The sequence below is a fragment of the Lynx rufus genome, unplaced genomic scaffold, assembly GCF_022079265.1.
Source record: "Lynx rufus isolate CCGP_SWC_20201006 ecotype Redwood Valley unplaced genomic scaffold, mLynRuf1.p SCAF_6, whole genome shotgun sequence".
NCBI classification, from domain to species: domain Eukaryota; kingdom Metazoa; phylum Chordata; class Mammalia; order Carnivora; family Felidae; genus Lynx; species Lynx rufus.
In genome coordinates this window covers 97,853,379-97,865,651 of record NW_025814878.1, presented here as the reverse complement: position 1 = coordinate 97,865,651, position 12,273 = coordinate 97,853,379, and the positions used below count along the sequence as shown (strand labels likewise).

The 12,273-nt window shown below is 35.8% G+C and overlaps 1 protein-coding gene across 1 annotated transcript in view; it reads left to right on the top strand.

Moving 5' to 3' along the window:
• The window catches only part of TFAP2D (transcription factor AP-2 delta), a 57,365-nt gene that overhangs the window by 32,065 nt on the left and 13,027 nt on the right, over positions 1 to 12,273 (top strand). The window contains exon 7 of the mRNA XM_047101250.1: positions 6,397 to 6,510. Within this exon, the coding sequence (XP_046957206.1) occupies positions 6,397 to 6,510 (114 nt within the window). The remainder of the gene's footprint in view (positions 1 to 6,396; positions 6,511 to 12,273) is intronic.

Below are 12,273 nucleotides of genomic sequence, written 5' to 3'. Positions count from 1 at the left end.
TGTCATTAGCTGCTATGTAATTTAGCCCAAACCACTCGTTGTGCCTTAGTACACAAGAGGGGAAGATCTCAAAACACTATGAATGTTTGGAGAATGTGACAAAAGAGGACCGAAATGGGGGTGCCTGGGTGGCTCAGTCGGTTGGGCGTCCGACTTCAGCTCAGGTCATGATCTCACGGTTCGTGGGTTCGAGCCCCGCATCGGGCTCTGTGCTGACAGCTCAGAGCCTGGAGCCTGCTTCAGATTCTGTGTCTCCCTCTCTCTCTGACCCTCCCCCGTTCGTGCTCTGTCTCTCTCTGTCTCAAAAATAAATAAACATTAAAAAAAAATTAAAAAAAAAAAAAGAGGACCGAAATGTGTGAGAGGTAAAAGGGAGATCTGTGGGACCAAGGATCACCATCAGTACTCTCATCTTTTCTTGGGTGTAATTAGGTAAATAATGCCTGTACTGCTCTACCCACAATAATGATACTGTTAAAAAGGAAAAGTATAATGTATGAGAAAGCTTCTGAAAATTGTAAGAAGCCCAACAAAAATGTGAATTAAAATAGTGACAGAGATGATGTAGGAAAAGGGAAGCTTATGCATAAGATGACTTCGGATTCCCTCAAACTTGAAAAATGTTCCTTGATAAGGAATGGAAGAATGCCATTTATTGTGTGAAAGCCCAACAGAACAGAACAGTAAATTGGAATTTTTAGAGAATAATCTTTGAGGCATTAGCAAATTTTTGCTCTTTTCTTTATTAAATTAAGTTCTGGTACATAATAGATGATTAATAATTTTATCTAATTTCCTAACTCTATGATCAGATTTTAGAACTAATAGTCCCAGGTGGGTTAAATTATTTCTAAATTAGTCTCTTATTTGGGGAAAACTTATATATATATATTTTTAGTATTTATTTTGAGAGAGAAAGTGCATGTACTTGCGTGCATGTGGGGGAGGGGCAGAGAGGGAAAGAGGGAGAAAGAGAATCCCAAGCAGGCTTGCCTCTGTCAGTGCAAAGCCCAGTGCAGGGCTTGATCTCAGAACTGTCAGATCATGACCTGAGCCAAAATCAAGAGTCCAACGATCAACAGACTAAGCCACCCAGGTGCCCTTTGGGGAAAACTTCTGAAGAGATAGAATAAGGTAGACAGTGTTAAAGACATTGCTTCTTAGAAACTGATGAAACATGACTTCCCATCACATTGGCTAAAATTTAACTGGGCTCAAAATGCATAAAACCAAAACTAAATATTTCTTCTTCTACCAACTTCTAAAATTTTTTTTTTCAACGTTTATTTATTTTTGGGACAGAGAGAGACAGAGCATGAACGGGGGAGGGGCAGAGAGAGAGGGAGACACAGAATCGGAAACAGGCTCCAGGCTCTGAGCCATCAGCCCAGAGCCTGACGCGGGGCTCGAACTCACGGACCGCGAGATCGTGACCTGGCTGAAGTCGGACGCTTAACCGACTGCGCCACCCAGGCGCCCCTTCTTCTACCAACTTCTAATGTCACACAGTTATTATTATTATTTTTTTTTTACAAGTTTGAGGGTTTAAATGGGACACCTGTCACCCAACAGGCTAGCCCAAGATACTTGAGTCTCTTGTTAGGGATTTGTGCTGCTTGTGTCTGGCACTGTTTGGGTTTAGGATATATTTGTTTAGGACAGTAACTTAGATGATTCATCTCGCCCCAAAGAGAAGGAAAACAAAGGGTGCTGGCAAAGGAGAAAAAAGGTAAAACAAGGAAAGGAAGGGGAAAGGAATAGCAGAGAAAGAAAATTATATGGCAGTTATAAAATGGGGACTTAAGATTTTGGGAAAACCTTGTTCTGTGTAAGCTCCTGAAAACTTCTTGGTAGAACGAGCTGGATCTGGATTATTTTGTGTGGTGTATCTCCTGGGGGATATTTACTTCTGTTTTGCTTCTACTCTTGCCCTCTTCCAAGGGAAGACCCAAAGGGGTCTTCATCAGTAAGATTTCAGTTTCTCCAGAAGGAACTGAAAGTACATGTAGTCAGTTTGAATCCTTGATATAGTCTTGGGAGAAATATAAAGACATGTTACAGATCAAGAGAATACAATGCTAGGGGCGTCTGGGTGGCTCAGTCGGTTGAGCGTCCAACTTCAGCTCAGGTCATGATCTCGCGGTCCGTGAGTTCAAGTCCCGTGTCAGGCTCTGTGCTGACAGCTCAGAGCCTGGAGCCTACTTCAGATTCTGTGTCTCCCTCTCTCTCTGCCCCTCCCCCGCTCATGCTCTGTCTCTCTCTCTCTCTCTCTATCAAAAATAAATAAACATTCAAAAAAATTTTTTTTTAAAGAGAATGCAATGCTAGGATTTAGGTAGTATCCTCCAGGTGTTCGCAAAGCATAATATCATTCGGGCTGGCAGGATTATACTGATTTTGCCAATATGTGCACTCATGTGACACCTCTGAATGACAGTTATCCCCAAATACAAATTATCTAAGAAAAAACACCTTTATATTTTCTACCTCAAAATTAGTTGCTTGAGGTTTCATCATGCATATTCTTTTTTTTTCTAATGTTTATTTATTTTAGAGGGGGGTGGGGCAGAGAGAGACGGGGACAGAGGATCTGAAGTGGGCTCTGTGCTGACAGCAGAGAGCCCAATTCGGGGCTCGAACTTACAAACCGTGAGATCTTGACCTGAGCCCAAGTCAGACATTTAACTGGCTGAGCCACCCAAGCTCCCCTCATCATGCATGTTCTAAGACCTTCACTCCCTAATCTAGAGAAATCCTTCTTTTTGTCCTCCTTCCCCCAGGAATGCTTCCACAGCTGCCCACCCTTGCCACCTGCAGCAATGCCACCATTAACGTTTGAAATAGAGGTTCTTATTTTCTTGCGAATTCCCATAACTCTGTTTAAATGTTCGTGCATTCAAACTGATGTGGAGATTTCATTTTCACAGAAGTCCAGTGTTAGAAGCACTTTCGGGGATTAGGAGAAATACTTTCATATTTGTCAAAGTAATGCTGAGATGTCTATTTTAGAGTAGTGAATTCTTTTTTGATGATATTGTGGTTTCATACAATATTGCAAGGACATGTACTTTCCTTTGATCCTTCTGCCCATAGCTGGACATTTGCAAACCATTAAATATCAAGAATTGAGTTCACTGATTCCAAATAACTTATTTTATGTAAGTGTAGAGAGGCCATAAGCATCTAGAAATTAGGAGATAGCCTGTATAATTTTTTTGTCTTTTTGGTTGTTTATATCCGTCCCATCTTCCTATTAGACAATGTGAAATGAGAATTAAAGAATCAGAGACAATGCAGTCATACAAGCACACACAATACAAGCAGTCATCAATAGAAGTAGATGAGTTAAGGGGTGTGTAGGAATAACATGACTTTCCTGCAATGTATAGATACATCTAACGTGTGTTCTGAGCAGTTTCTTGTTTTCCAAAGGTAACTCATTGGATATTTTCAATTAAAATGCTCGACATTGAAATGGTCAACTACGTGGGTATTCATTACATCCTAGTTAGTTCACCTTTGTTCGTAAGACCATGACAATTGCATCAAAAATTCATATGAAATTCAAAATCTTCGGATGAGAGATCCAATAGCTGATCTGCATTGTTGGATTGGCTCACATGTTTCTTTTTTACCTCTGTGAATAAACAAATTCAGTTCTATTTAATTATGTTGCCAACTGTACAATTATATGAAGGGCCCATTGACTAAGGGGCTAGCCTCCTAATTCCTCTTAATTTCTTATGTTTGGTTGATTAGCCAAATATTTTGGTGTAATTAGACAATTATATATAGGAGGGATAGAAACTGAATTAGACAATTTTTTAATTCAAACATGTACAGACAAAACATTTGATATATGGAAAAACACATTTAAACTTCTTCACTGAATTTATAACTAAATATGCTTAACATCTGATCTGCATTAGGGTAAAGCAGAATTGCTAACAAGTTTTAATTGTTACCGTTGCAATAATCGTCAAAAGGAGAAACACAGAACTTGAAATTCAGACATCAGCTTAAAAATCATGTCCTTAAGGACAATGACGTAAGTGATAAAGTTAGAATTTATGATTCACCAAAGATCGTGTTACATAATTCATAATGTGACATTTTGTTTTGAGAAGTATTTCTTATTGTAGCTTTATAAATAAAATTTTAAATAAGGATGAAACTAGTCATAAAAATAATAGCCCCATAACTGTCATAATGAGATGATGATCATAATTGCCTAAGGGGAGTCTACAAAATTGTCATCTGTTTTTAAGTCGAGAGGCTGTCCTAAGTCAGTGAGTTAAGCAGCAGAATCAAATACCAGAGGTTGAGAATTCTGGAACTTCTCCAGATACAGCTTCCTGTGTGGTGTAGCTGAATTGCTCAGCATGAGTTAAATTTTTCCACCCTTTGCCTCTTCCTCATTTCTTCATCGACTTTTGGTTTATTGTAACTTGCTATAATGTTTATATGGTAAGGAAGTTTATTTACCAACTTATAAATTGATTTATTCAATTATCCAAATAATTCCTAAATCCTAACCATAAGAACTAAAGCAATGTTTCAACTTTTATTTTAGTTTTTAAATATATTTTAATCTGATATAAAATTAAATACTTGTCTTTAAACAACTCCAGTATTTTTTTGTAATAATGGATCACACTGATCATCTACCAGATAGTAATTTCTATTGCCAGTCTGAGAAATGATAGCATGAGTCTGTATTTAAAATTTTAGTTAGAAATTTCCTAAAAATAAAGCTAACACAAAGCATAACAGGTAATGATGCCCCACCAAATGGCATTTTTTGATGCCACCGATAACATAAAATAGTCTAATACTGCTATTCCTCTATTAAAACATAAGCAATACAGTTGACAGTCAATCAGCTAAGTCTAACTCAGAACAGAAAAAGGGAGAAGTTCAGATCAAGTATCCTCAATGAAAGTATATACATGCAGTTGTTCAAAGCGTGCATTTAGATGCTACATCTCAGAGATTCAACTAAAACATTAGCTGGAGGATATGGAGAATCCTGTTTGATTTAGAGCAGGTAAGGGCTATCTCTGTTTTTTTTGTTTGTTTTTCGTCTCCTTATGGCCCCTTTTACTTTCAGCTGTGATCAGAATGAAAGAGGCAAATTCTATGAAATAACACAATATGAAAATAATGCTGGCAATAAACCTGAGGATTATTGTTCATAAAAAAAATCACAGATGATCTTCAGAAGAAATTTTAGGCACCTAATAATAAAACTCCACTGGTTTTAACTCGGTGATAAATTATTTGTGCCACAAGACATTTTGTCACTTTTTGGTAGTTATTTGTTAATGACACAAATGCTTTGGAGAGGAATTAGTGGCTGGGTCCATGGAGGGACATTCACTTGGAATAATTGGACTCTTTTGTACTTGTCTTTGGCTACATTGATAATTATAGTCAGGGCCAATGGTTAGATTTTATGACTACCCATTGTAAACCCAGAAGAAAAGGACTAATCACTATCTCATTATCTCTTGAATATGGAGTAGCATCACTTTAGATGTGTTCTTTTGAACAGTTCCTTGGCTGTCCTTTACTTCATTCTTCAGCTACTGTATTAATCTAGTGTTTTGTTGTTTGTTTAAAAAAGAACTGTTTTCTTCATATGTTTTGCTTCTTTAGAAATACAGCATTTCTATTACGTTTCACAAAAGCTTTACTGTTAGTCAACATACTCAGGAATGTGGTAATTAGAAGTGAAACCAGTGACCAGAAATCATGATTGTTTAATGTTAAGAAAAGTAGCAGGAAAATGCTATTAAGGGTACCTTTTGCAAGGAACCATCTTACATGGGACATAGCAATCATTTTTTTTTTTTTGAGGCTAGTGGGCTGAATTGTGGCAAATAAATATATACTTTAAATATTAAAATATAAATTCGGTTCACAGGAGTCTGAATTATAATGAAATGCTGGGAAACAGGATTTTCCAAAGTCCACTTGAATCATGGCTCTGAAAGAAGCCTATATAACTTGATTTAAACTTATTTATAAATGTGATATCCCTTCCAAAAATCATATTTTAATTTTATAAAAAGCAATGATTAAGTGTGATCCTTTCATATAGATTTTTCCTTATGCTGAGGTTAATCTATGAATATTCACCTTAAAAATGAACACTGGTTTTGTCAGTGCTCGTGGGCTGTGAGTCACGTCAAAAATTTTACAATCATCCTGTAGTGCTTGAAAACAAAGTTGCTATTGTGAACCTTACCTGTGTGTTATAGATGGAACTTTGGAGGTTGCTTTATGAAAGTTTACTCTCTTTTAAATGAGAAAACAAGCCTTTGGTAAAATATCACGGGATGAAATTAAAGCCCCATGTTGAGTTCAACTTCAATGTTGAATCTTTTATTCTAGACAAATTTGTAAAGAATTCCAAGACCTCTTGAGCCAAGATAGATCACCACTGGGATCCTCCAGACCCACTCCAATCCTAGACCTTGACATCCAGAGACACTTAACACATTTCAGGTAAGACTGGTTTTCCAATTTCCTCAGACTCTTTTTAAATTGTTAAACCATCCTTATTAGCCCAGGCATTTTTATATTCATGTCACAGTTCCGTTTAGAGATATCACTTATATATTCATATAGTGACTGACTGAATCTTTTGAAATTGCAAACATCTAAGGTCAAATTATAAAAATAACTAATGCATGAAGCATTTTAGATCAGAAAATCTAGTGTCTGTGCGATCTTCAGGAAATTGTGACTTTGAAAGTGAACACTATTATTTCAAATAATGGTACTTTTGAATGAGGATTCTGAAATCATTTAAATAGTACTTTATCTTGGTGAGGCACATTGTTGAATGGACAGATGATATGACACAAATTAATGGGATATCATACACTGATTTTACAGGCGTGTGTTAATTTCTGCCCAATTAGAAATTGCAAATGGTTCTTAAATTAGACCACACAAGTGTATTTTAAACCTTCTGGAATGTGTTACTGAAAGCATATTCAAATTTTATTTTCTGAGGTTCTTTGGAAGATAGTAGAATTTTTTTTCTAGATAATTTATGCCCTAGATGCAATGTGGAAAGGAATATATTAACTACTCAGGTAATTTCCGGTTTTAAGACTCTAAAATTCTGATGTCTTTCATGATATTTCTCATCATTGTAAAAAATATGTTATCCTCTTTTAATAATTATCATTTAGTTTAAAAAACAATGCTAAGCAAAGACTATTACACATTAAATTTTAAAATGTTTTCAGTACCTCTCACTGATTATAATGCTGTTGAGGAAGATACTCCATTATATAAAATAATGGGTATTTAAATGAGTTGGAATTTTATCTGCAACATCAGAGGCTTTTAAATAGAATATTTTATTTTGTATAATGCCACAAGGGTCCTCAAGATGTAATAGATACATCTTTGAAGAATAAACTTAGGGTTTACCTTCTAACAATGCACCAGATGTACCAAACATATATCTCACAGGACTTTTTTCCTACCACTTAGTTGGATTAGTGAAAGTGAGTGTAATAAAACTGGTAGAAATGGCAATGCCCAGAAGTTAAGAGAAAAAGGCTTTGGAGTAGAACCATCTTCAAATCTGGACCCTGATACATGTGAGCTGGAGGTAACATGCATTCTTTCCAAGCCTTGATTTCCCTAGCTTTAAATGGAATAAGGACCCTGTATTATATGGTGGTAGTGAGCTAAAGTGAGATAATGATTATAGACACAGGCACCAGGCTTGGTAGAGCATGCAACTCTTGATTTTGGGGTCATGAGTTCAAGCCCCACGTTGGGCATAGAGCATACTTTAAAAAAAAACAATAAAATAAAATAAGATAAAATAAGATAATGAATATAAAGTAAGCATTTAGTAAATAATGTACTGTTTACCACTGATCCAGACTTAAAAGGTATGGTTTGCTTCACTGTCATATCCATACAGATATTTTTTTTTCATTTTTTTTAAGTTTATTTATTTTGAGAGAGAGAGTGAGAGAGGGGAAGGGGCAGAGAGAGGGGTGGGGGGAGAGAGAATCCCAAGCAGTCTCCACACTGTCGGTGTGGAGCCTGATGCAGGGCTCGAGCCAACAAACCCTGAGATGGTTACCTGAGCTGAAATCAAAAGTCGAACACTTAACCAACTGAGTCACCCAGGTGCCCCAATATTTTTCATATTTTTATTTGTATAAAATACAAATTTTATATACTTTATATATTTTATTTGTATAAAATAAAATTCAAATATACTTTATTTGTATTTGTATAATTTTTATACAAGTTCAATTCAGAGCTTAATAAAAATTTTTATACAAATTCAATTCTCAATTTAAGGAGGTTTGTTAAGTTACCAATATACTATAAGGAAGAACATACTGTTAAAACTTGGAGAACTCAGATTTTATATGATAGCTACCAGGTTATTTCCAGTTACAGGTGCCACAGCCTTCATCAGACAGTGAGCTGTCCTTTTTCAGGCTCAAAACAAAATACAGCATCAATGTGTAAATTGAATATTAGCGACAGTGTGAAATGGGCAAACCATTTGTTTGCTCAGCATAGGCACAATCTGCTAATTTGTTGATACTTTAGTTAGTTGCCAACTTAATGCCACAGAACTCCTTAGAGAAAACTTTCACTTCTAAACTTGAGCTGAATGTTTCCTATGTGGGCTTTATATGCTCTTGCTTATCTTTCCTCATGCAGAATATGGTAACAAGCTAGTCTGGTGTTGGCCAGAGAAGAGCTAAATATATTGAAAGTGGCTCTCCCCATCCTCAGCAAAAAAGGCATTATATTTTGAATGCAAAACTCTTAAGATTATATATGGCTGCAGATTCTCAATCACAACAATTTGAAACACACAACCATACCTTAAAACAATTTAATACCACATGGTATCATATATAAAATTTTGGTATTATTATTTATATTGAGTATTTTGTTATCATAAAGTTGTGATTTCCTATTTATGTATTTATTGGGGAGAGAGAGAGAGAGAGAGAGAGAGAGAGAGAGAGAGAATCTCAAGGAGACTCTATGCTAATAGCGATCCATCTCATGAACGGTGAGGTCATGACCTAAGCCGAAATCAAGAGTCAGACACTTAGCCAGGTGAGCCACCCAGGTGCTCCTGTGATTTCCTATTTATTATGCCTTTCTAATATTTGTTAGATTTTTCATTTACTTTGCTTTACTACATTCCAGATTACTTATTTTAATGACATCTTCTGATTTCATAATGGAAGGTAGAAGGATGATAGAAATCACTTAACTAAAATTTGCTTTATAGCAAACTTCCTAAATTGTATATTTTTTATTGTGATAAAAAGCATATAATTATAGGGGTACCTGGGTGGCTTAGTCAGTTAAGCGTCTGGCTTCAGCTCAGGTCATGATGTCCCAGTTTGTGAGTTCAAGCTCTGCGTCAGGCTCTGCTCTGACAGCTCAGAGCCTGGAGCCTGCTTCAGATTCTGTCTCCCTCTCTCTCTCTGACCCTCTCCCACTCATTCTCTCTCTCTCTCTCAAAAATAAACAGTAAAAAAATGTTTTTAAAAAAGCACTTAATGTAAAATTTACCATCTTAACCATTTCTAAATGTATGGTTTAGCAATGTTAAATATATGCACATTGTTGTGCAACAAATCTCCAGGACTTTTTCATTTTGCAAATCTGAAACTCTATAACCATTAAACAACTCCCCATTTCCCTCTCCTGCTAGTCCCTGGCAACTACCATTCTACTTTCTGTCTCTGTGATTTTGGTCATTCTAGAGGCCTCATATAAGTGGAATCATACAATATGTCTGTTTGTGACTAGCTTATTTCACTTAGTATAATGTTCTCAAGGTTCATCTGTGTTGTACCGTGTGTTAAATATCCTTCCTTTTGAGGCTGAATAATACTCCATTGTATGTATATGCCACACTTTGCTTATCTATTCATTCATTAATGGTACTTGGGTTGCTTCTACCTCTTGCCTGTTGTGAATTATACTGCTATGAATATGGGTATGCCACTATCCCTTTGAGATCTTGCTTTCGATTCTTTGGGATATAAACCCAGAAGTAGAATTACTATATGATATAGTAATTTTTAATTTTTTTTATTTTTTGAGAAACTGCCATAGACTTATAATATATGAGAGAGACTTTATCATACAGGATTAAGCAGGGCACAGGTAATGACCTGGGGTAATTAGGAAATGCTTTCATCTTTCAATCCACAGTACTTAGCACACAGAGTATGTCCAATAAATATGTTAATTCTTTCTCACAGTGACTGCACCATTTTACATTCTCACCAACAGTGTACAAGGGTTCTAATTCCCCGACATCCATGCCAATACTTATTATTTACTATTTTTGTTTTTGTTTTTGATAGCGGCTATCCTCATGGGTATGAGGTGATATCTCATTTTGGTTTTGACTTGTATTTTTCCAGTGATGAATGATGTGAAGCATCTTTGCATAAGCTTGTTGACCATTTATGTGTCATTTTTGGAGACATGCCTATTCAAGTTTTTTTGCCCATTTTTCTGGCTATTTGCTTTTGTGTTGTTGAGTTGTAGAAGTTCTTTATATATTCTGAATGTTAGCACCTTTTAGACATATGATTTGCAAATATTTTCTTTCATTCTGTAGGTTGTCTTTTTTTATTGTGCTGATTATGTCCTTTGATACACAGAAATTTTTGTGTTGTTCAACTTGCCTGTTTTTACTTTTGTTGCATGTGCTTTTGCTGTCATATCCAGGAAATCCTTGCCAAATCTGAAGTCATGAAGCTTCCCCTATATGTTTTCTTCTAAGAGTTTTATAGTTGTAGGTCTTAAGTTTAGTTAGGTCTTTGATCCATTTTGAGTTAATTTTTATACATGGTATAACATAAGTGGCCATTTTTTTGCATGTCTTAAACTATGTCCTTTTAAATAAAAGATACGTGGTTGACATTTCCAATTAAAACCCAAGTTGAAGTCTCCCAATGTAGAGCAAATTTAATGTATTTTTTTATTATGCATTTATTAAAAGAAACCTCAATAGAATAGCTTAATAGGACAGTAAAGGTCAGCTTGCTGCCTAACCTTGAAAAAGACTTCATGCTTTTTAAGTAAGCCCTTAAATCTTTCTTGGAGCTTTTTAAAAATCTCAAGGACACAAACACATTTTAAAAGATCTAATTTAATAGGTCAAGTTTAGCATTGAACTTGGGCATCTGGGCTGTTTGCAAAGCTCTGAAGTTGTTTCTGATAGTTAGACATCTTTAAGAAACAGAGCCCTAGGATGTTTCTAGACTATTAACTTTTTTTTTTAACTTTGGAAGAGAAACAATTCTAATTCATTTTTAAAATGACACTAAGAATTGTATAAAGCTCTATCTTGTATACTAACGTGTTAAAAGGATTCTACATTTATTATTCTTCTAATAATCTGGGTAAAAATATGTCAGCATAGAATGTGTCTCCTTCATAATTTCCAACTGACAGCAGTAACTTTAATTTTGATAGTAGTATAAGCTCAAGAGAAAAATGAATTAGAAAGGAAGCATAACACAACTTTGAAAACAGTCCATTGGTAGTCTGATTTTCTACTATTTCTGCTGAGTTCTGGGTGGAAAAGAAGTAAGGATACAACATGGTTGAATAGGCATAGAGAATGCTGTAATTAGTAACATCAACTTGTGCTATTTTACTTGGTCAAAATACTGTTCCCAATGCAGACCACTTGAATTACACCTTACAGAGTGGCTGATTTGGTACCTTGAGAACTGTGGCTTACTTTCAGCACATTGAATGTGTCCAGGTAAAACTAGGGAATGATCTGACCTTATAAAGCACAGGTAACTACTTCCAGTTTTCTGTGGTAGTTGACATATTAGTGTGATCTGGGTAACTGTACAGCAGTGACCCTTCTCCAAATTCATACCCTGGAAAGCTGCTTGTTTCCATCAAAATGACAGGAGGCAGGTTTATTCATTATTTATAGTTTACTGAATACCATCAAAAGTGTGGAGAAGACAGCAGACACCATAATACCTACTGGAAGGGGGACGAGAATTGATTGAAATCTGCAGAAGACCTTGCAAATACAATTCCCAGGAAGAGTGGTGGCAATTAGACCAAGGTGGCATTGGGCCTCTGGACAGAACACACTCAGCTCAGACAGAAACCTAGATGCCTAATTTTCTGAAATGTTAGGAATTCCCCTCTTTGTGATCTTAGGAAATCTTAACAACTTTTCCCTTCTTTGTCTCTTACATTCTCATAATT